The sequence below is a fragment of the Nothobranchius furzeri genome, chromosome 15, assembly GCF_043380555.1.
Source record: "Nothobranchius furzeri strain GRZ-AD chromosome 15, NfurGRZ-RIMD1, whole genome shotgun sequence".
In the NCBI taxonomy this organism is placed as follows: Eukaryota; Metazoa; Chordata; class Actinopteri; order Cyprinodontiformes; family Nothobranchiidae; genus Nothobranchius; species Nothobranchius furzeri.
Window position 1 is genome coordinate 26,951,085 of NC_091755.1, and position 21,413 is coordinate 26,972,497.

The 21,413-nt window shown below is 44.2% G+C and overlaps 1 protein-coding gene and 1 long non-coding RNA gene across 18 annotated transcripts in view; one reads left to right on the forward strand and one right to left on the reverse strand.

Annotated features, from left to right (window-relative positions):
- Positions 1-140: 140 nt before the first annotated feature.
- Positions 141-4,691, forward strand: LOC107390867 (uncharacterized). Of its 2 annotated transcripts, XR_008564258.2 has the most exons (5): positions 141-263; positions 1,157-1,230; positions 1,938-1,988; positions 2,728-2,831; positions 4,555-4,691. It is a non-coding gene; the product is annotated as an uncharacterized lncRNA (long non-coding RNA). The 2 variants fall into 2 exon arrangements; XR_008564256.2 differs by lacking the exon at positions 1,938-1,988.
- Positions 4,692-7,582: 2,891 nt separating this feature from the next.
- huwe1 (HECT, UBA and WWE domain containing E3 ubiquitin protein ligase 1) overlaps positions 7,583-21,413 on the reverse strand; it is a 41,882-nt gene continuing 28,051 nt past the window's right edge. For 14 of the 16 annotated variants that reach the window (XM_070544625.1, XM_070544629.1, XM_015967838.3 and 11 more), the window contains 36 exons: positions 21,156-21,367; positions 20,870-21,052; positions 20,435-20,607; positions 20,209-20,348; positions 19,963-20,038; positions 19,662-19,760; positions 19,267-19,391; positions 19,036-19,192; positions 18,685-18,913; positions 18,405-18,583; positions 18,234-18,323; positions 17,830-17,987; positions 17,483-17,525; positions 16,228-16,596; positions 15,902-16,112; positions 15,675-15,799; positions 15,367-15,587; positions 14,858-15,249; positions 14,119-14,764; positions 13,315-14,026; positions 13,141-13,229; positions 12,729-12,885; positions 12,488-12,620; positions 12,180-12,382; positions 11,873-12,093; positions 11,223-11,325; positions 10,867-11,016; positions 10,542-10,787; positions 10,352-10,469; positions 10,145-10,285; positions 9,783-10,070; positions 9,557-9,662; positions 9,308-9,425; positions 8,818-8,999; positions 8,497-8,687; positions 7,583-8,417 (listed from right to left, as the gene is read on the reverse strand). In XM_070544625.1, the coding sequence (XP_070400726.1) occupies positions 8,315-8,417; positions 8,497-8,687; positions 8,818-8,999; positions 9,308-9,425; positions 9,557-9,662; positions 9,783-10,070; positions 10,145-10,285; positions 10,352-10,469; positions 10,542-10,787; positions 10,867-11,016; positions 11,223-11,325; positions 11,873-12,093; positions 12,180-12,382; positions 12,488-12,620; positions 12,729-12,885; positions 13,141-13,229; positions 13,315-14,026; positions 14,119-14,764; positions 14,858-15,249; positions 15,367-15,587; positions 15,675-15,799; positions 15,902-16,112; positions 16,228-16,596; positions 17,483-17,525; positions 17,830-17,987; positions 18,234-18,323; positions 18,405-18,583; positions 18,685-18,913; positions 19,036-19,192; positions 19,267-19,391; positions 19,662-19,760; positions 19,963-20,038; positions 20,209-20,348; positions 20,435-20,607; positions 20,870-21,052; positions 21,156-21,367 (7,089 nt within the window). In that variant the 3' untranslated portion in view covers positions 7,583-8,314. The remainder of the gene's footprint in view (positions 8,418-8,496; positions 8,688-8,817; positions 9,000-9,307; positions 9,426-9,556; positions 9,663-9,782; positions 10,071-10,144; positions 10,286-10,351; positions 10,470-10,541; positions 10,788-10,866; positions 11,017-11,222; positions 11,326-11,872; positions 12,094-12,179; positions 12,383-12,487; positions 12,621-12,728; positions 12,886-13,140; positions 13,230-13,314; positions 14,027-14,118; positions 14,765-14,857; positions 15,250-15,366; positions 15,588-15,674; positions 15,800-15,901; positions 16,113-16,227; positions 16,597-17,482; positions 17,526-17,829; positions 17,988-18,233; positions 18,324-18,404; positions 18,584-18,684; positions 18,914-19,035; positions 19,193-19,266; positions 19,392-19,661; positions 19,761-19,962; positions 20,039-20,208; positions 20,349-20,434; positions 20,608-20,869; positions 21,053-21,155; positions 21,368-21,413) is intronic. The other 2 variants (XM_070544630.1, XM_015967844.3) reach the window with 1 other exon arrangement.

Sequence of the window (21,413 nt, forward strand, 5' to 3'; positions counted from 1 at the left end):
GAAAAACACACCCTCCTCTGGCCGCGCTCTCTCCCTCCTTCCTTGACTCTCATTGGCTGCCTGTTGGGGGTGACATCACCCTTCTTCTCTGCCTCCCTGCCTCCTCCTCCTCTGTACCCTCCCTTACTCTCTCTTCACCTCACTCTCTGTGGCCCATTCCTTTATTGTGCTCCCCTTTCGTCCTCCATCCATCTCTTTCTTCAGGATCACTGGGCTCATCTGCTCCCATTTTTTGGCTCCTCACACACACCAGGCAGAGCCAGGTATGATAATTCACACTTCCTATGTTCTCTGCTCCATTCCAGGAGCTAATACACTAAAAAACGGTAAAATGATGACTGTGTGTGTCTCTACGTGCTACCAGGCCCAACTTTTAATTTGCTGGATGGGGCTTCAGCTCATTGTCTGATCACAGGTATGATGGATGTTACATAACGCTGGTGAATAAAATGCATTAGGAAATGCCGTCCCCTCTTATCTGAGTGTGGAGAGGTGAGCTGGTTCCAGCTCTTATTCATGTCCACAAAGATCCTGTAAACAATTACCCCGCTCGATTTCACACCTCTTCAGCCCAGAACTACCTGATGTTTTTCATTTGTTGCCTGCAGCCTGCTGAACAGTTTCCCCCTCGCTGTTCTAAGATGATTTTTTTTACTACAGTAGCTATTTCTCGTATTTATTTAAGAGTCTGCAGCTCCACAGCAAATATGAATAAATATGGTGAAATGAAGGCGACGCTAACAGAAGCACGCAGCTGCCTTTGAAGCGTGTTTACAGACACAAGGAGGAAGTTTCTACGTAGAATGAAAAATAAAAATGGTTTTCTATTGACTTGGTTGGATTAAGATACAGAAGTGGTTTATTGGAGAAATAAGAAAAAGATACAAGAATCATCACGAGGGGGTTAGGGATTGTAGGAGCTGCACCAGTACGGCACATCCAGAGGTGTTTGTGATCATGGGTTCATCTCCACATAAACGTCTTTAGTTAATGATGTGGTTATGAGTAAACATTGTATTATATTGTGCTGGTATCCTTTAGGCTATTGCACTGTATGGTTTTGTAAGTGGCGATGCCAGGAATCAGCACGCCTTGGTTTCATCCTCCATCTGCCACCTGCTTCCGTTCATCCTGACCTTGAAGTCTCCCCCTGCAGGTGGTGGGCTCACATGGGCTGAGTCCAGCAGAACCTCAGAAGCCAAGGCTCCACCTCCGGGCACTTGTTGATGAGTAAGTGACAAGCAGGTTAAGTTGGTTGTCTTGTTCATGATGGTAGGATGGAGCTAGAGATGAACTGATGGATTAGAGCTTGGTCTGCTGTGGTGGTGGTGCTCCTCTGTTCTGTTGAGGTGACAAAAGGAGCTCAGACGAAAGATGACACTTTGAAAAAAATTGTCCACCTGTATTGTTAAGAGTTTTTAATGTATTACTCTCTTAAATGTTCCTTTTTAAGTGATCATATGTTGATCTTATGATTGTGAAGTAAGCCACAGGGCTTTGGAATGCAGCCTGATGTTTATCTGTGGGGAGTTGGGAATGCTCTGCTTGGCAAAAGAAAAGCTAGCAGCCACCCCTGTAACTTGAGACTTCCTTTTTAGAAGGTCCCGCCTTAGATAGAAGCAACAGTGTTATTGGTTAAGTGTGGACAGTGATGGATTGTTCTTTGTCCTTATTTGCCCGTGTTTCAATAAAACCAGCTGGAGAGAGAGAACACACCAGAGTTGATCGGACATGGGCCTTTGCAGGCTTTTGACCGGTTGCTCTCCGCTGCCTCTCGCAGCGTATAAAACCTACTGACTTCTCTCCTGTTTGGTTCATTTCAGGATATAAAAATATCTAACATGTATCCATACCTGTGGTCATGAGATTAAAATTATGGGTAAGGAACAAACTCCTGGAAACAATCGACTAAAATGAGCGTCCTTGATTTTTCCTAGGCTGGCTGGAATCATCATTAGAAATAGGATGAGATGAGCTCCATAATCCAAGTAAGCTTTGAGAAGAGCTGCTGCTCTTACACAACAACAGGAGCCAGTTGAGGTGGCTCGGGTATTTCACCAGGACCCCTCCTCAGGAGCTCCTGTATATTCCACTGGGAGGAGATCCAGAACCCACTGAAAGGAAATGAACGTCCTCTTTGGTCTGGCAATGCCTTGGGGATCTTAAGGAGGAGCTGTCTCTGGATGGAAGGAGTTTACCTCCTTGATATAAACTTACGAAGAAAAAACAGATAGATAGATAGATAGATAGATAGATAGATAGATAGATAGATAGATAGATAGATAGATAGATAGATAGATAGATAGATAGATAGATAGATAGATAGATAGATAGATAGATAGATAGATAGATAGATAGATAGATAGATAGATAGATAGATATTCAGAAATAAGCCTCAGTGATCTGAGTATTGATACTTAATCAGATTGTTATATTTATTTACATTTTGTTTAGAATGATATATTTCATGCCTATTGACATCTCCCTTTATTATTGTAAAAACAAAGACAAGTTTTGACATTTTGCTGCCAACAACTCCACCATAACACACAAACATAATGAACTTGATTCTTGCTCCTGGAATAGAAGGAGCAGCACGATTCCATACTCAGTCCACTTTTGTTCCTAAAAATAAAACTCAGGAAACTGGGGCAGCACCGGTCCAGTCAGAAACACCCCCACCCCGTCCCCATTGAGCTGTCGTTTCATTTCTCTTTGTGTCTCTAGCCTGGGGGTGCCAGCGTGCCCATCTGCACTCTGGTGCTCAAGGATCCGCCAGGCATCCGGACAAAAGCCGCCAGTGTGGGAATAATGATGGCTTCTCCAGTCAGGTAAGACCCTCCGCTACAGAGACTCAAGAGCTGGAGGACAGAGTCAAATCTGTGGAAATGAAATTTGATTTTTACTACAATCTTGCATCATAATCACAACCGTCCAGGGAACAAGAGCTGATGGGGATTAATCCACTCAGATCGAACTTTTACAACATGCAGACTCCTGAAATATTCAGAGGGCTGCAAAATGAATTTAGCATCCTGGAAAGGAAGCTACACCCAAATCGATCTGTTGAGAGAACGTCTTGATGGTTTCACCTCACTGAGAGACTTTTACATCTCCTGGAGCTTTGAGGAGACTTTTACCCCGCCTGGAGCTCACCTGGCCACACAAACGCTCTCCATCCACTTCCCTTCCTCCACAGCTTACTGTAAACGAGTCAGCTGGCAGGCTGGCCACAGAGATGGAATGATATATGAGGAGGGGTGGAGGGGGAGGCAGGCTTGTGAATGAACAACTCAAAGCCTGGAGCAGCAGGGAAAACAGATGCAGTCAGCAAAAACTACAGAGACGAAGGCGATTCCATCAGCTTAAAACACAGGAGGCAATATAGCAAATGGCTGCAGAGAGGGTGTGAATGTTCAGAGGCAAAGGAAAAGCATTAACGAAGGTGTGTTACAGAGGAACATGCAGTTAAAAGCTACTGACATTCAGGATGCTCTCCGGGCTGCACGGGCATGTTAGGATAACGTTATGAAGGTTTGGTCCAGCAAATAAAAGAAAAAGGGCTATAAACTATCTGCACTGGGGCTGGGACAGTAGTTTGGACTCTAAAGTGATTAAATCCAGCCAGACACTGATGGACAATGAGGAAAAAAACTAATTTTCCTTTTTGGTTAAATGGAAATCAGTGAAATTACGTTCAATGATTCCCAGTCAAGCATGAGCGTCATAAACCGTGGCTGGAATAAAAGATTCCAGTGAGAAACTTCAACTCTCATCTTCTTATTTATTACTTTCTGTTTATCCTCCAAACATGTCCAAAAATCTATATTAAAGGTAAATAAATAAGTCACAGCTGGTAAAGCACAAGAGAAAACACTCATTCAGATTTACAGTGAATATAACGGTGTTCCTATATCCCACTTCAGCTTTCGTTTGTAACAAATTAAATGTTTCTTTAAGACTAATTTGCATTAAAATGTTAAACACCAGTGAGATAACCAGAAAAATAAAAGGTAAAGAGATGGTGTTCCTTTCTGCAGACAAACCCAGATGTGTGGGCTCTTTGTCTTGGACATTACCAGCTGATGAGGCGGACGTTCAGAGATCCATTGATCTGGTTTAACGTCGTTACGTGGGCAGGTCAGCCGGCCTTTCCTGACCTGGCGTTAATCACTTGCTAATTGAAGGGAAATGACTCTGATTTAGTTTGCTGCCGTGCCCAGAGAGGCCCTACTGCTAAGTAGGACCAGCAGCACTTCACTCAGTAGAACACGTCTCATCAAGCTGCATGTGAAACGCAACGAGTCGACCTCTACAGAACAAGAGGTGCTTCTACAAAGGAGAGGGCGGCAGAGAGGGTGTCATCAGGGAGGCAAAAAGATGATATTAAAATGTTTTAATAGAACTTTATGCACTGTTATGTTATTGCAATGTCACTCAAAAAGCTTTCATATAAACACCAACAAAAGATCAGTTCTGTCTGGCTACTTTTCTTAAACGCTGTTGCAGAAATGAAAATATCAAAGTGTTTGTGCTCTGCTCTCCCTTCTCTAGATGAATCAGCTGCTTATTCCAGACGGCAGCTCTTCTGCTGTTATTGCTGCCTGCTTTATTAACTCTCCTCCGCCCGGTGGCTCGGCTATATTACTTCTCTAAACGACGACCTCCAGAAGCTGACCGCAGTCTGACCTCTGATGCGACACGGCTGCATTTCATGCAGTGGCTCTTCTCCAAAATGCCACAAGGTGCCTCCCCCTCACCCCCACCTGCTGCGCCTCTGAGGGGAGGTGAAGGAGAGGCTGGGAGGGGAGGAGGGTGCTGCAGAGGCAAAACAGCAGCAGGTACATGCTTTTTATAAAGACTCTGACCTTTACAGTAGGCAGAATGTCACTTTTAGTTTAAATGCGGGCGGTGAGCGAACAGCGCCCACCTGAGCACAACTCTGACCCCACAGCTCGAATAAAACCACAAACAAAGCTGGAGAGAGGAAGATTCATTGTCGGGTAAACGAACTGACGCCGGCAGAAACGGCAGCCTAAATCAGGAGGTGGTGACAAAACCAGACAGTTTGAAAACATCACATAACACATTCCTCAAGTTGTCACACTGCTGTCAAAACTCGTTTTCGCTCCTGTCCACCTCAATAAGTCAGACTTCTCCTTCAACTTTGCATGTGCTGCATTAAAAAACCGTAGTAGTGGAAAGAAAACAAAGTGTGTTTTAATAGTTTTTGTTTCCTGCTGCAAGGTGAAGTCTTAAATTCAGCACGTCTCCCCTTGCAGGGGGTACATACATTTAGTACATTTCAAATGTTGAACTAGTTCCTCTAATGAACCATTTCTGAATATGGCCACAGAGATTGTGATTTATCCCACTGCCAGTGAAAGCAGCAGCAGGAAAGCAGAAGCTGGAGACCTTTCTAGCTCATATAGATTGTAGTCACTATTAACTTCATTGCCTCCTGATGAAGAAAGGCTACAATCAGAATATTAAATATTAAACACACTCTTATGAATTAAATCTGTGTTATTTTCAGATTTTTCTCAGACTTGTACTACATGCAGTGTAAAGTATGTAAGGCTATTCCCACCAATCATGAAAAAAAAAAAATTAAAATATCTCATAAATGTGACTTAGTCTCTCATTATTATGAAATATCTGAGTAGCAGGAATGGGCTTCCATACTTAAGACATCAGCGTCTCTAAAAAGCAGAAATAATTTCTCTGCTTGCAGCAAGAGCATGAAATAGAAATACAAGTCATGTATCTGTGCGGGAAACCAAAACTCAGTGGCGCAGAGTGGGAACAACTTGCACTCACTTTGTGCAGTCTAATGATCCCAGAAGGTGGAATTGCAACACCTCATTTAGCTGCAGCGTTGACATGCCCATCGCCAGCTGATGCAGACAGGGAACAACTTTTCCTGTTAAAATTGCCACAAGAATACCAGAGATGTTGTTGCATTTGTGGGGAAATGCTCATCAAATACTTTTCCAGGCAAACTGCATGTAAAATAAATCTTTTGTTTGTTTTCCAAATCAAAACATCAAGACAGCAACAGATGCTTGCAGAACACTAATCTGAGAGCTTCATACATACATGGTTGGGTGGTGGTGTGTAAAAATCAGGTCTGACTGTGGGGTCGAAAAGAATTCCTGCATGACAGCACCGTAATTTCATTTATCACGCCTCAGCACGCACCAAATCAGACATGGATGCTCCTCATTCTGCCACGGGTGTGTGCCGGTTTTCATTGGGAGATGGGAGGTGAGGGGGGTGGGGGAGGGTCAAAGGGGCAGCACGGAAACATCGGTGGGGCTGCGTTAGATTCGATTTCCACCCTTGTTGGGGCTCCTCAAGCGGAGCAAATGCAGCACGCAGGAGCAGCTGAAAGGAGGTGAACACACAGGGGACTGTCGAGAGGAAAAGAGGGAGTGACAGGTGCAGGCACGCAAGGGTTAATGGAGGAAGGGAACCTCAGTGATTGGATCCAATTCCCAGGAAGTTTGGGGTGAAAACAGAAGAAATCCAGCTAGTTGAGTTCTGACAAGCCGAGCAGAGTGAGAAGATTCAAATGAAGGCCCCAGAGAAAGGATAAAAGAGGAAGTTATAGAAAACAGGTTTACGTTCTAATCTACCACCTGTTGTTCCAACAGATGGAGAAGCATATTGTAAATCTGGCACAGTGTCGTGTCTACTGAGAGAACCTGAATGCATCAAACCAGTCAAATGGTTAAAGATTAAAAATGGTGAGTTACGTTAAATCAACCCATCACACTTAACCGTGACGAAGAGCTTCGTTCTACTGGGATCAGATCATTTTACCTGCTACAAGCAGATTTTAAATACAATTTATTTTACTGTTTGACCGGTTACTTCAAAATAAGTGTCTTTGGTTGCCTTTATGATAAATGTGCAGTGCACCCCTGCGTGCATGACAGATGTGATGAGCTTCAGTCATGTAAAAAACAGAAAAGATCAGTTAGAAAAGGTTTGTTAGATAAGCTAATTATGGGTCTTTCACTGTGTAAAAAAACAACAACAAACATTTTTCTTTGGTGATGAGAACTGAGGCTCCATCTGCTTTGCTCTTTTACCGTTTAGTGATTAGTTTGTTGGTTGTAAAAATCCTCGGCGAAAGCAGAGGTAATCATGTGTTTGTGATCACTGGTGAGTCACACACATCGCTGTGGAAGGATGTGCCACATTGAGTTTTTTAGGGTCAAAGGTCAAACAGTCTACATCAGAATCTTTTGGTAGGAAGAATTCATAATTTATCATTTGCAGCAAGTCATCCATGCACCCAGAGCATCGCACTACCATGTTTGACTGCTGGTATGCTATTTTTTGTGAAATGCAGATTATTTTCCTAATAATGTTTGAGAGGACCACGAGGTGAGAGTGGAGGGCATCCAGCAGCTTCTGAGGGTGCATGAAGACATCAGATAAAACACACGACAGGTTCATTCCTGTGATCAGCATCATCCACGGGAGGCTGATTCCACAAAGCTGCCAAACATCATCTTTTGATGAAATCCATTCACTGCAAAGAATAGCTAAAACACTGTTAAGAGACAATAAATGAAATTTTATGCATTTATTCATGTATTCCACTCGGATTCAAAGGCTCAAGGCTGGGTCAGCAATTTAATACCCAAAAATACTCTAGAATTTATGGTTATGCTTTTTTTCTTTTAAATCAACTTCAGATTTTCTCTTCATTTCATTTGTTGATCCATCCTTCCTTAAAAATGCCACAAAACCTTGAAAAGTGCATTTTGGTGAATACCTCTCAAGTTGTTCGTCTACCCCCCATATAAATGTGCCCCATTGTCAAGGCTTGTGAGGTCACAAATTTGCAACAGGAAACCACCAACGTGTTTTTTCCCCCAAAGGTTTTATAACCATCCTGTTCAAACAACATTCTGTTTCTTTTTACACAGCCAGAGAACAAAAAAGATCGAACATAATAAACTCCCAAACCTTTTGTACAGAGAAACCAAACTAAATGAAGAAAACATCTCTTATAGTAGTCCATGAATCCTCACTTGCATTTGCCATAAATTGGGAAAGGACACACAACGGTGTCGAAATGAGGCTCTCTGTGTTGTACGCAGTATCAATCAGTCTTACTTCATCTGCTGGTTTTATCTGTTTTATATGGAATAGAAACCAGCTAGACTAGGCCATTCAACAAGATATCCAGTAATGTCTATGAAAGCGTGTGTGTGTGTGTATGCTTGCGTTCAGAGGTTACCAGTGTGAATGTGTCAGGAGTATGCCAAACTATTTATGTGGATGCATGTCAGTGTGTTTAAGCCAGTCCGAATCCCTCTGAACATTCCTGAATGGCCAACAGCAGCATATGTCTCAGCTTCTCGTAGCTCTCGTAGGCTGGTAGGTCCAGCTGGTTAAAGCTAGAAAACAAAGAAATACCCAGTCACATTAGCACTGTTCAGTTCCCTTCAGAGATCTATCCGTTTAACATGCGTTTACCAGGTGTGAGCAGATGGCAGGCGGTCAGTTGATCGGTCATCGCGATGGATCTGGAACTTCTGGATGCCGTTCATGCCCTCCAGCGCAGCAAATCCCTGGAGTGGAACCTTAGACGTGCCAGTGACAAACTGTAGGAACTTAGCCCGGTCAGCCTGATCAAAGGACCGCAAGGCCCTCCAGAACCACTGAATCTGCCACAAAAGAAAGTTACAAACTGTAAATGATAACTGGGAAATAAGCTGACATTAGCAGCATTAGTTTCCCAATACACAGATCTACATATGCATTGGTACTTGGGGGCATGTTTACTCATCTACATACCTGGATGGAGCTAGACTGATATTTATGATATTCAGTGTTAGCCTTCAAGTCATCGATGTCAATGGTGGGCAGGCCAGAGATGAGCAGCTCCAGCTCCTGCTCAGTGAAGATGGAGATCAGTCTCTTGGGAATGATCTCATAGAATCCCTCAAGGAAAGCCGCCAGCTGTTTACGGATTGCACCTAGAAAACAAATCATGGGAATATTTTTTTTATTTGCCAAACAATGTTATCACAGCATTCATTATACAAACTGATTAGGCTAAATTCAACGTTTCACAGACAACCCCGGCCCCAAACAGTCACAGGAATTGTGTCACACGTGCAACAATAACAGACTGCTGCCACCTAGTGGCTTCCTGCCGAATGATCGTTTGATGATAATTGACTAATTAGCTAATTGTGCGTCAGTACACACATTTGTAATTCATGTTTGTGTACATCCTAAATGAACTCCAACCTTTTCTGTGAGATAACTGTAAAGGCCTCACCTGTCATCTTCATCTGGCACACCAGGTGCACGTACTCCTTCTTGTTCTCCTCTGTGACCAGTATGTTGGCTCCATTTGGCTTCAGGTCCCTAACCTCACACACACCAAACTCCTGGACCTGAAAACAACGAGTCATCAATAGTTAAGAATCTAAGCGGTTCTTAAATTTGTTAAAATCAAACCCAAATATTTTCCTACTGATAAACAGGAAACTATAAAGTTTAATCAGAGCATCTAAGAGACACAAACCTCTGTGCTGAATGTCAGCTCATAGCCCAGAGTGGACACATCATTCTCCAACAGGTACACCAAACCCTGGAAGAACGGGTAGTCCTCACTTTCCATGTCTGTGTACCTGAAGAAGCCACAAAAAAGTGCATAAGAGTCACATATTACGACGCTTAACTGTTTTCAGAATATTAATAATGTCTAAATCTTAAGATTATGATGCTGTGACATCTAGTAGCTCAGGCACCTGACACTCTTGCCCAAGATGTGTTTATAGAAGCTGCGGGTGAAGTAGCATTCCAGTAGCCGGTTATCGTAGACCGCCTTGGCAACAACACGACCCACAAACTTAAAGTAGCTGAGGTGGTTGGGATTGCAGTGAGATGAGGGGTTGATGGTGTAGGTGACGCGGTCACCTGGAGAAGTGCGGAACAGAGCGTACATGGGGTTGAACATCTCTCGTGAGATGATCATGTACCACTCCCTCAGCAGGCCGCCAGCATCCTGACCCTCCTCTCCTTCAAACACAATATACCTGCAACAGAAGCAGAGTGATGCAGCGGGAGCAGGTCTCAACGGAAAGATAAAACAGAAGTAATAAAGCCTTACAGCCTGTTCTTCATGTCTTCTGGGCTCTTGCGATGCAGTTCCCTGTAGGAATCCTCAAACACGTGATCTCGTCTCACATGCACGGCCATGTCCTCTTTTCTCAGACCTTCATCGAGACGCTCCAACTCCTGGCGGAAATACCTGAAAAGAAGAAAAACATTAAAAGAGAAAAATGTGGACAATGTGGCACAAGATAAAGGTCCTTACTTCCTCTTAACATCAAAGTCCAGAATGCGTATGTAGTCAACCAGCACCGCAAAAGGCCCATCAGCCAAATGAGTGGTCGACTGTCTCAGGATCTGATTGAGCACAGTGCGATGAGTTTCTGAAAAGATAACAAGTCACGTTAGCAACTGCACAAAGTTTTACCATCAGCATTAAATTATTTCAGGCTCACCTGCAAACCGGAGAAATTTCTGGGTGTCTGGTGGCAGATTTGATGATATATGCATAGAAGATGGCTCCCTGGAAAAGAACGGGTCTAGAGACGAAGGTGTAGCAGGTGTTAGGGGCGCCGGGGACAGAGGTGGAGGCTCGTCTTTGATGTGAGAAAGCTGACTCTCCCGTGTGTCTCTCACAGGTGGTTTGCTCTCTCGCTCCGTGGCATGAACTAAAAAGAAAGCTTCAACAGCAGGCTGGAGCACTGCAGAACCAAAGCAGAGTTACACTACGGAACAAGCAGGACAATAACACACAAACAGAACCATTTCTTAGGATCCTACCCAGCACAGCATGCTGGTCGTGGGACTCCTCCAGCTCCTTCAGACACTCCCCAAGCATGTCCCATAATTCATCCAACAGCAGCTGCTCACTGAGCAGGGGGAGGTCTGGAAGCTTCTCTTCGCTCTCCGACTGGCCGTTTCCCTCCTCATCTAGACAAAACATTCAAATTCAGGTACATGAAGGATTTTCTGTCAGATCGACTTTAACTTAGCCATTACAGCCGTTTCTGTTGACCATAACCAGATATCAAAATGTAAAGAAATATACTTTAAATTTTATCTAGAAAACAAAAACCCCTAAATGATTGTGCACTTCTTGACACCTAGAAAATGTCATAAACAAATGTTTGTCATACCCAGAGGTGTAGGGTCCTGGATTAGAGGAGACGGTTGGTCCACGTCCATGGGAGATTCGTCTCTCTGTGCTGACTGGGCCTCTGGTACTGACTGCACTTCAGACTAAAGAGAACAAACCAGACAAACGATCAATAAAAGGAAAAACATCCCTGAGTAACTTTTGAGGTAATGCAGCAAGACTAAGCTTGCCATGCAACATGACATTCCTGTGATGTAGAGACAGTTTACTTTTGAAGGAAGCAGCTGGGGGAAGAAGCATGAAGCCACATCAGCCAACAAACAGACATGAGCAGTGTAGCAGGCAGTACTAAACTTCATACTATAAACAGAACAAGTCAACAGAAACATACAAACACGATGCAATGAATCACTCATGTAGCTTTCTGTGAGGCGGCAGAGAAGATATCACAATACATAAAGCACCAGAGGTAATGATCAACATTAAAATGAATGGGTTAGCTTCGTTTCCATGAAGCATGGAGCCCAAACAGCTACTGTCAAATTAGATACGAAGCAAGTTAGTGGATTCACTTATTCATTAAACACTGAACTAAATATCAAACTGTGTTGCCATTTGTTTTTTTTAATTTAAGATATTTTGTCCCTGTGTGTGAGCTGTGTGCCTGCTGTCAGTGAAGCCCATGCTAACCGTGGCAGCAGCAGCCGTGCCAGTAGGGTGAGGAGCACCAGTGGGAGCAAGGGGAGCAGCCACAGATGACCCGGCGGCGGTGGGAGCGGATGGTGGGGGGGCTTGTTGGAGCCGACGTGCACGCTGTCCCTCTCTCACCATCTGAATGATGGCATCAGCCTCAGCCTCAAGCTGCCGCACAGCAGCCTGGATGCTGCTGGCTGAACCCAAACTACTGGAGCCTTTTATTACAGAGAGGAAAAAAAGCTTTCATCACTCATGAAAATGATCAGATCAGAAAGATTGTTCATCTTTAGCCTCTTCTTACCTAATCTTCCTGTTTGTTTAGCCTTTTTGTTGGCACGTCTTGTGTCCTCACGTAACTGGATTATGACCTGCAGCACTCGCAAGAAAAACTTCTGCGTCGATGTTTTGGATGTTAATGAGCTCATACAAGGAAGCTGCAGCTCCCGTCCCCCCAGCGTGCGCTTCTGTGCAGCCACAATCACCACACTCTCAGAGCCGTCAAATCTGTCACACACAAGACAAAATGTTGTTACATTTTGTCAAGTCACTATGGCTAATATCACAAGTTAGAACAGTCCAACAGACTTTGCACAAGCATCAAATACTAACCTGCTGGTCATTTTGCCCTTCAGCCTGGCTGATAAGGAGGACTCATCAGGTGGTGCATCAGGTGAATGAGAGTCAGTTTGAGCCTGCCTCTGCTGCTCCAAGTTGTACTCTCTCAGTTCAGCCAGTAATGTGCCTGGAAGGAGAAAGGAAAAAAATATATATGTTTAAATTTTATGAACATGCTGTGCTTTTTACAAGAAAGTCATGAGAACTAGAGCCTGTGCAATTGCCCTAAACTGACCAATCTGCTTGCAAAGAGTGTATCCGAGATGTCTAGCTCCACTGAGCAGCAGTCTGAGGACCGTGTCTCTGGTGATGCCGTCTCCTCGAGACAGCTGCAGCAGAATGTTAGCAGCATCCTCCAGACCCTCCTCTGAACATGAGTGAGATGTCAATACCTGCAAGAAAATGATGGGGGAGAGACAGAGAATCAATAAACCTGCAGAAATTTGTGAAAAATAAACCTGAACAGGGTTAGTAGACTAATACGATCCAACAGCTACCAAATGTACGGGCGTCCAGTAACACCTATACTTCTGTTCAGGAAAAAAAAGAGCTTTAATGTTTTAAGTTTTTTTTTTAGAAAAAGTTACAAACATGTAAAATTAAAATAAAGAACCACCTTCTTGTGACAACTAAATTATTTTTCATACCTCCACAGAAAGCTGAAGTTGTTTCTCAGTGAGTCCAGTGGAGGCCATCTTGTCTAGCTCTATATTGCCAATGCTGCCCCTCTGTTTTCCTGGTTTGACAAATAGAAAAAAAATGTTTATGCAAGTAGCGGGTAATACGTTTGATCCACTGACTCATACACAGCTAAATAGTACCTGTAGCGGTCAATCCAGTAGATGTAGGTATAGTGATTGTAGTAGAGGATGCCTGCGAAATTGCAAGATTTGTCCCTGAGGATGTACTCTGGGCTGCAGCTCCAAGAGGAACTCCAGCGATGACCACAGTGGGCTGGATGGAGCCCACTGGTGTCACTCCTTGTGTTGTGATTGAAACTGTTGCTCCTGAGCTTGCGGTGTTCGGGATGGCAGCCTGTGGGGTTGGGTGTCCAGCAGGTACCTCAGTAGCCTTGTTGTCAGGCAGGGCAATAGATATGAGGGAGAGCAGGCGCAGCAGCTTTTCTGTGAGCAAGGAGCTCCGCCTGATTACAGGATGAGACAACATGTTCATCAGCTGGCCAAGAGGAGAACTCTCCAAGCTGAACTGTGCTCCGTCAGCCTCTGCACCGCCACCCAGAGGCACCGTTTTCATAGAGGCTTTGCCCTTGCGGCTGACATTCATATTATCAAGCTTGACAAGAAGGTCCCAAAAATCTGTGGAGATGCCTAGAGACTGAGGGGTAAGCGTAGAGGAACCCAGAGGGTTCTGAGTGTTGGAGGCATTGGGATTGCTCTGAGACTGAGCCCCTGACCTAGAGCCCCCACTTCCACTCCCCACCCCAGAGAGACCTGAAGACAGTCGAGAATCCAGATCAGAAGCAGAAGCCAACAAGTCCTTGCATCGTTGTTGGGTGAAGTGGCTGGGAAACACCTGCAGGATCAAACAAAAACAAAATATTGAAGCTTCCAAAATCACGTTTGACAATAAAACAGATATGTAAATGAACAAAGAAAGATCCTCACCTTTGCTAGCTGGATGAGTGTGTCCAACACATGTCGACAGACCACTGGAGCAGCTTGTGGGTGGATGTGAACAGTGGAGCCTCCACCTCCAGCACATGTCACCCCCGTAGCAGTGCCTGACACTCCTGCCCCCAGCGTTGCGGTTCCTGTAGAGCCACCAGCTGAATGTCTGTCAGCGTGCTTCCTCCCCGATGCCCGCTGAATCTGGAAAATGTTTGTCCGGCAGCCCAAAGCTGCATCCATAGAAACAGAGAGCCAGGAAAGCTGGCTGGAGCTACGAGACTCCACCCTGTTCAAGAGCTCTAATGAGGAGGCTGAAGATGAAGAGGCAAGGGAAGAGGTGGCTGAAACTTTTCCTCCACAACTTCCCTGGGTGCTTCTCTTGCCACGGGAATCTTCCAGGCGTGAGGTCTCCAGACATACCTCACTCTCACTGCTGCGTTGGAGGATGGACAGCAGGCTGCGAATGACCCACCCGCGTGTTTGAGAATGGTAGCAGAGGTTCCTGAGAACGCGATGCAAACGACTAGTGTTGAGCTTTGGTTCATCTACAAACAACAGGACCAGCAGACAAGACAAAGCCTCATGGTCCAGCAGCAATCGTCCACGCAGACGCAGTAAAGAATCCACGTTTGAACTGGATGGTCTGAGGAATCCAAAACATCACTTTTGTTGGTGAATTGTAAGATTTACATATTTGTATAAAACAATATAGAATTCTACTATTGCTTTTCCCTACCTGTGATTTGTTCCCCCACCCATTTGAAATGTTCCTCCTCTTTGGACTGCCAGCCGAGTGTACTGGACACCACGATTACTTCCTAACCGACTGGTGAAGGCTGGTGAGCGCAAGATTGCTGAGAGGGCTGAAGAAGAGCTATGACCAAACAGTCTCTCGTGCATCAGTTGTCTCTGACGTGCTTCTTGCTCTCGACGCAACGCAGCCGCTTCTGCTGCAATGTCAGGAGGCATGACGGCCAACACACTGTCCTCCATGTCCTCAAGAACACTCCGGCGGAGCTCTGAGGGCAGTGTCTGGATGAAGGTGACTGGATCCAAGGGGGTGTCTCCCTGTGGAGGCTGCTGAGCTAGCTCCCTTCGCTGCTGCTCAGCTCGTTGTTGTGCAAGAACCTAAAACAACCAGTTACATACTTATTGACCTATCAATTGATTTATTTATTCATTTGGTTGGAAATCAAATCTCAAACAATATGCTTTCTGCACCTTTAACATTTTAATTTGTCTCACCTCTTCTTGGATGGCTGGTGGCAGTGCTGCCAGGAACTCGGGGCTGACCTCTGTGACCCCTGGTCCTCCTAGTACAGGTACATTAGAGGAGGATAAGGTTGTGGTAGCAGGAGGACGTGATGGTGGTCGAATGCCAAGCTGATTTTGCAGCACTTCTCGACGAATGTCCTCTGGAAGGGCTGCTAAGAAGGAGGGGTCTACACCCTCTGGCAGGTTGATCCCTGCACACACAAAATTTAAAACACCATAGACATATTTTTAAAGTGAACTGCCCAATCAGAAAATCCCCCTTAACCAACCTATTTTACCTGCAAGTGGGTCCTCCTCATCATTGCTTGTGGATGGGAGGGGCTCCTCCTGGATGGCCTGGGACTGGCTATCAGCACTATCACTTCTGGGCATCGTTTCCCCAGGAGAGGAAACAGATGTGGAGCTGTTGGAGAATTTACTTAATAGAACATTTAAATATCCATAAATGTAGCACATACATATTTATGAAACCCCTGACCAGGAAATACTTTGAGCTAATACCCACCCTGTCTCTGCATCAGTTTGCCTGTCAGTCAGCCCACTCTCGCCACTACCAGACAGCTCTTGTGACAGCTGCGTGGTCTGAGCAGGGTTGGGAGCAGCTTCGTCTTGAGTAGCAGAGGCAGGGCTGCTGGTATCCATTGGTGAGCCCTCCAGCTGTGAAACCCCAACCACAGCAGGCTCAGAGTTCTCTATGATGTCTGGACTCAGAGAGGCTGCAGAGAAAACAAGGGTGATCGATGACTAACAGGATTCATAAAACAACAATCAGATATTGCGTTTCACTACTTAATGTGTGTTTGTGTGTTTTTTTTTTTTAAGTTAGTCTACCTTCTCTGCCTTCATCCAAAGCTCCTCCACTAATGCCCCCTTCAACTCTCTCACCAATTATTGGTGCTGGTGACATTTCCATCTGTGATGCTTCTGCCTCGCTGTTTGGCCTCTCAGCGGCCGACAAAGACGGAAGGCCAGCACTAGCCAGAGCAGCCAGTGAGCTGGCATGAGACTCAGTCAGGAGCAGGTCAGCAATTGGTTGGTGGACCTGCTGACTGATGGCAGTCTCCAGGGAGACTAGGGCTTGTTCATGAGGAGCTGGTGTGGTTGGAGTCACTTCTCCAGATGGGGGAGCAGTGAGGAAGCCCTCTGAGACTCTGGGTGTGTCCAGACATGACATTGTACCATCCTGAGTCTGCTCACTCTCTGTAACATCCAGTGAGAAAACATCTTTAAAACAGATGTGTAAATGCGTATGCAGGTCTCCATTTTTAAAACATTATGTATAATTTTTAAATATATGAATACAAAACCATACAGAAGTCTGGTGGTTCTTTTCATATTTTTCAAGACAGATGCAATGGACCTACACTGAGGAAGGCAGTAAGTTGTATAGTTATCTCCTGTTTGGGGTGATAAATCCTGTTCCCCTCCAACAACACAACTTACTACCTCACCACAGCAAAGGAAGCTGCAGCAGAACATTAATCACCAACAACTTAAAGAAACTTCAACAGTAAGAGCCTTAGGAAGGTGGTTTCTAAACCTGTAACCGAGGGACAAAACACCATTCCTCCAACGCGTAATAACTCATTTGACATCTCAATCATATGAAGACACTCGTTTCAACACAGGATAAAGGAGAGAGCTTAAAACAGCTTCACAATGACTTGAAGTGACCTTTCCCTCCAGGGAGATGAGGGGATGCAAATCATGCCCACAAAATTCCACCCACAGCTCCACGAACACAAAGGATCATTTCAATGTGTAGGTCAAGTTTTTTTCTTATCTGCATGTATGAAGCAACATTGTGCACAAAAATGTAATAAAGATTTGAATGTTAAAGGATTGATATCTTTCTATGTAGGTGATTAAGTCGAGCTGGTATGGCGCTGCCGTAAGAAAGACAGTAGACTGTATAGTTATCTCCCAGATCTGGTGTGATCCTAAAACTATACAAACTACTACCTCATCCCACAGCACGCACAGCATCAGTCAGCTTGGCGCCAGATACCCTCCAGAGAAATGTTGAATCCAGACAGACAAAGGAATTTTAACAACACAAAAAAGTTAATGAAATTAATCTCAGTACCTGCAGTGTTTTCTGTTCCATTAACTGTCCTTAATCCAGAACCCTGAAAAACAACATCAGCACGTTACTAATATTTATGTTACTAAAAAGCTTTTTCTTCTACACCCAGTTGTTTCACTTAAAGTAGTTTTTAGTGAACCATTAAAATGTTTCCAACTGGTTTGCTTCTTTTGCAACAAAAAGTCAGAGAAGCATTATTTTATTATTGAAACTTCAGTCCACAACTGGTCGTATTAGATATTTAAACCTGAAGTTGTGTGGAGGGTGACAGGACAGTCTTATAAATACTCTGAACTAATCAGCGATGAAAAAATGTGCTGTTCTACAACCAGCTTCTTTCTTCCCACCTGCAGGCTCTGCTCTCTGACTTCTGCTCCAGAAGCCCTCCTCTCATTCTGCTTAGACTCCTCCTCCTCAGCCAGCTGCCGCCTCCGCTTCTCTCTGCGTTCTTCCAGCTCCTCATCTCTTAGACTCTCCAGATGCTGCAATATTGGCACCTTCACCACTAAATAACAAAACACAAGTGTCAAATTTCCATCTTTGTCTAAGAGCTCCAGCTTCAAGGTTCAACACATTAGTATGTTGGTTTAGTTTTAACTCAAGTCGTGAAACTACAATTTATGGCTTTAATTAGTCATCCGTTAAAACTTTATTGGAAGTCTAGTGATGAGGTTTGTAAAGACTAAATGATCAACTACCCGTTACTTTACACAGAATTTTAAGTTGTTTGCAAAAATATATATATATCTACCTGCTACGCAGTCGTGCATACTCTCAGCATCCAGCACCTTGCACTCATCGGTCCATCTAGTTAAGGCAGTTGGAATACTGGAGAGGGTGCCTTGAGAAACAGAACAAACATTAATATTTCAGAATAACTTCCAGAAGGACTACACTGATAGCAGCTCATTGCAGTGCCTACCTGCTTGTCCTCCAGTGCTGCTCTGCTCATGGAAAAAGTCATCCAACAACTCATCATCAGAACGGGCGATGATATGCACATCCTCGTTTCCAACCAAAAGCCGAGCCCGACCACGAGACTGCAAAGGCAGAGAGCTGGACAGTTGTAGGATATCTGCTGCAGCGCTGGGGCCCAGCAGTCTGAAAGGGCAGAAGGCAGAGCAGGCGCTTCGGTTACTTCCAAATTAAAAGATGAGGTTGAATATTATTTATTAACACAGCTCCAAATCTGTTGGTTTCACCTTTGCAAAATGAGCGGTGGGTTGGGCTGGCGATTATGAGGGTAGTGGACGTGGATAGTGTGTCCACTGTTTGCAGTGAGCTGACGCAGCGTTCGCTGGCTGCGGCCCATGCCCTGTGCCAGGCGGCTGCTAGTGCCTGTCACACCCAGAGTGAGGGACCCATGGTCAGCATGGCGCACCATCAGAGGGTGGGAGCTAGGGATGTTCCCTGGAGAAGATGGGATGTCAGCTAGTGGACAAAAACAGGAGACAACAGGAGGAGGTTAGGGGACATGTTTATGGAAAGGGCAGGGTGGAGATTTCGTGTCACTTCATTTAGTCTCAAGTCAAACTAATATTAATTCTGCTCACTGTTGTTAGAGAACATGTTGTCAAACTCGATGATGAGGTCATCATCCCTGTCAAATCTTTCAAAGCGGATATGTGGTGCAGAGTTTATGTCAGGGAAATCTTCATCCAGCTCCATCTCTGATCCTTCGTCATCATCATCCTCATCTCCTTCATCATCCTTCAGAGAAAAAAGCAGTTATGAGTCTTAAGGATAATAACGTCTTCAGTTAACCTTCTCGCCTTTATCCATACCTGATCCTCTTCCTCTTCTTCCTCTTCCTCTTCTTCATCTTGGCTGTCTTCATCATCATTGCTTCCACTTGAGTCTTCCTCTTGTGTGTGTTCTTCATCCTCTGGTTCGAGAATGTTCATGGAGTCTGATGAAGAATTTGGCACATGGTTCCAAGCTTAATTAATCCAGCCACAATATAACTAAAGTGTTTTGTCTTTAGAAAATGTATCAATACATTTTAAAATTGTTTTTTTATTGACAGATATATTAAAAGTAACAATTTCTATTTGTTAGATGGTAGCTTTTAAATTTGCATCCTAAAGTTTTACTGTATTATTTATTTATTTTTTATTAGATGTTTGATAAAATTAGAAACAAAAAGTATTTCTATCAACATCACTCTTGATGTTCATACCTTCACGATTGGCCTGAAGAGTGGAAGCTTGACTAATATTGGATGGAGCCTCATCCATCAAAACATCCTCTTGAGATTCATCCTCAGCGCTACGTCCCACTATTGAGAAGAGAAAAAAAAACAGACAACAAGCGATCTGTCATTTGCATTGAGAGAAATCATTAAAACATTAATAAACACTATACAGAAAATCTCATTTATTAATTCAGGTTAGCACCTATCCTACAGGGATTTGGTGTTAGAATACAATAAAGCTGTATTTTTTTATGTACCCAAACTGTAATCTACTTATGGAGTTTACCTATAATTGTGCTGTTCACTGATCCAGTGTCTCTCTCCAACAGCTCATCAATCAGGTCCACCAACTCATTCTCTACCTACAAAAACAGGAAATCAAGTACAAATGCTGCATTAGCTTCAAGCAACCAGCAAGCTAAAGGAAACCACAGAAGAACGACATTCTTTACAGAATTATTCACTTTCAACTGGAAATGTCAGAGATGAGAAACCACTGGAGTGATTTTTTAATGATGCACTAATATCTCACCTGCATAGCCTGTGTGCTGAGAACCTCTGGCTGACCAGCAATAACCACCGTGTCTCCCTCTGCTTCTCCATCCATGAGGTCGCTGTCTGTTCCCTGGACTCTGTGACTGCCATCCACTGGTTCGGTTTCTCCAGATTCTCCTGGGATAGATGCCACTCATCAGAAACAAGCATATGTAGAAAAACCAGTTGAGTGGTAAAGGATCTAATTAGTCTTGTGTGGGTACCTTGGTCCTGTGTGTTGCTGTTGCTATCCCTGGCAGTGCCCACAGTGTCGTGCTCCGTCTTGCTCTTGGTGGAGCCTCCTTTGCCTCCAAAAAGGCTGCTGGGCTGGTTAACAATGCGTGACAAAGTTTCCAGAGGCTTCAGAGCAGCGTTCACAGTGTTGGCCATGTTAGGACTAAAGAAAGGACAAATTGAAATATTTGAATTCTGAGCTTGAAATAAAAAAAAAACCAATATTCACACAAGTAGTACCCTGGTTACTAACTGCTAACCATTCATCAGCCAGGAAATTACAGAAATTCATCAAAGCTTGGTTTGTTGGTGTGCTCATGGAAGAACTATAAATGCAATACTAACAAAGACAGGCTAAAACATTTACTATTTAGATAGTTGTAAACAAAGTAGAATAAGATAATTTGTGTGTGTTATTTATTTACCTGGACAAATCTAGGCTGTGAGGAACACGGGCCAAGTCATTGACCAATCCTTTCTTGAGAAAGAGTCTTATGATATTGTTCATGCCGTTATGCTGAGTCTTTGCTGCCGCTGTGCTGTAGAAAGTGGATGTGGAGGGACACGACTCCATAATGGTGCTGATAATGCACATCACTGCCTGAAGCCTGTGAAATAAACAAAAACCCCAACATGAATTAAATTAGAACAAGAATAACAAACGATTTTTTAAAGGTCAGGCTATAGGATCAGTTTTACAGCACTATTTACCTTGCATGTTTTTCAGCACCTTCCGCCATTGCTAATGCTCGACTAAGAGCAGCCTTCACCTCATTCACCAGGGCCACCTGGGCATCAGTGCCTGTGCCGGCAGCTGCCAGACTGGCTAGGAAGAGACGTGCCAGGGCTGGCGTGTCCTTGTCCTCTGAATTCTGAGTGTGAGGCAGCAAGTGGTCGAGCACAAAAGCCAGAACACTGCAGTCCTGTAAAATGGAAAAGAATGGCATTTACAAAAATCACACATTTTAC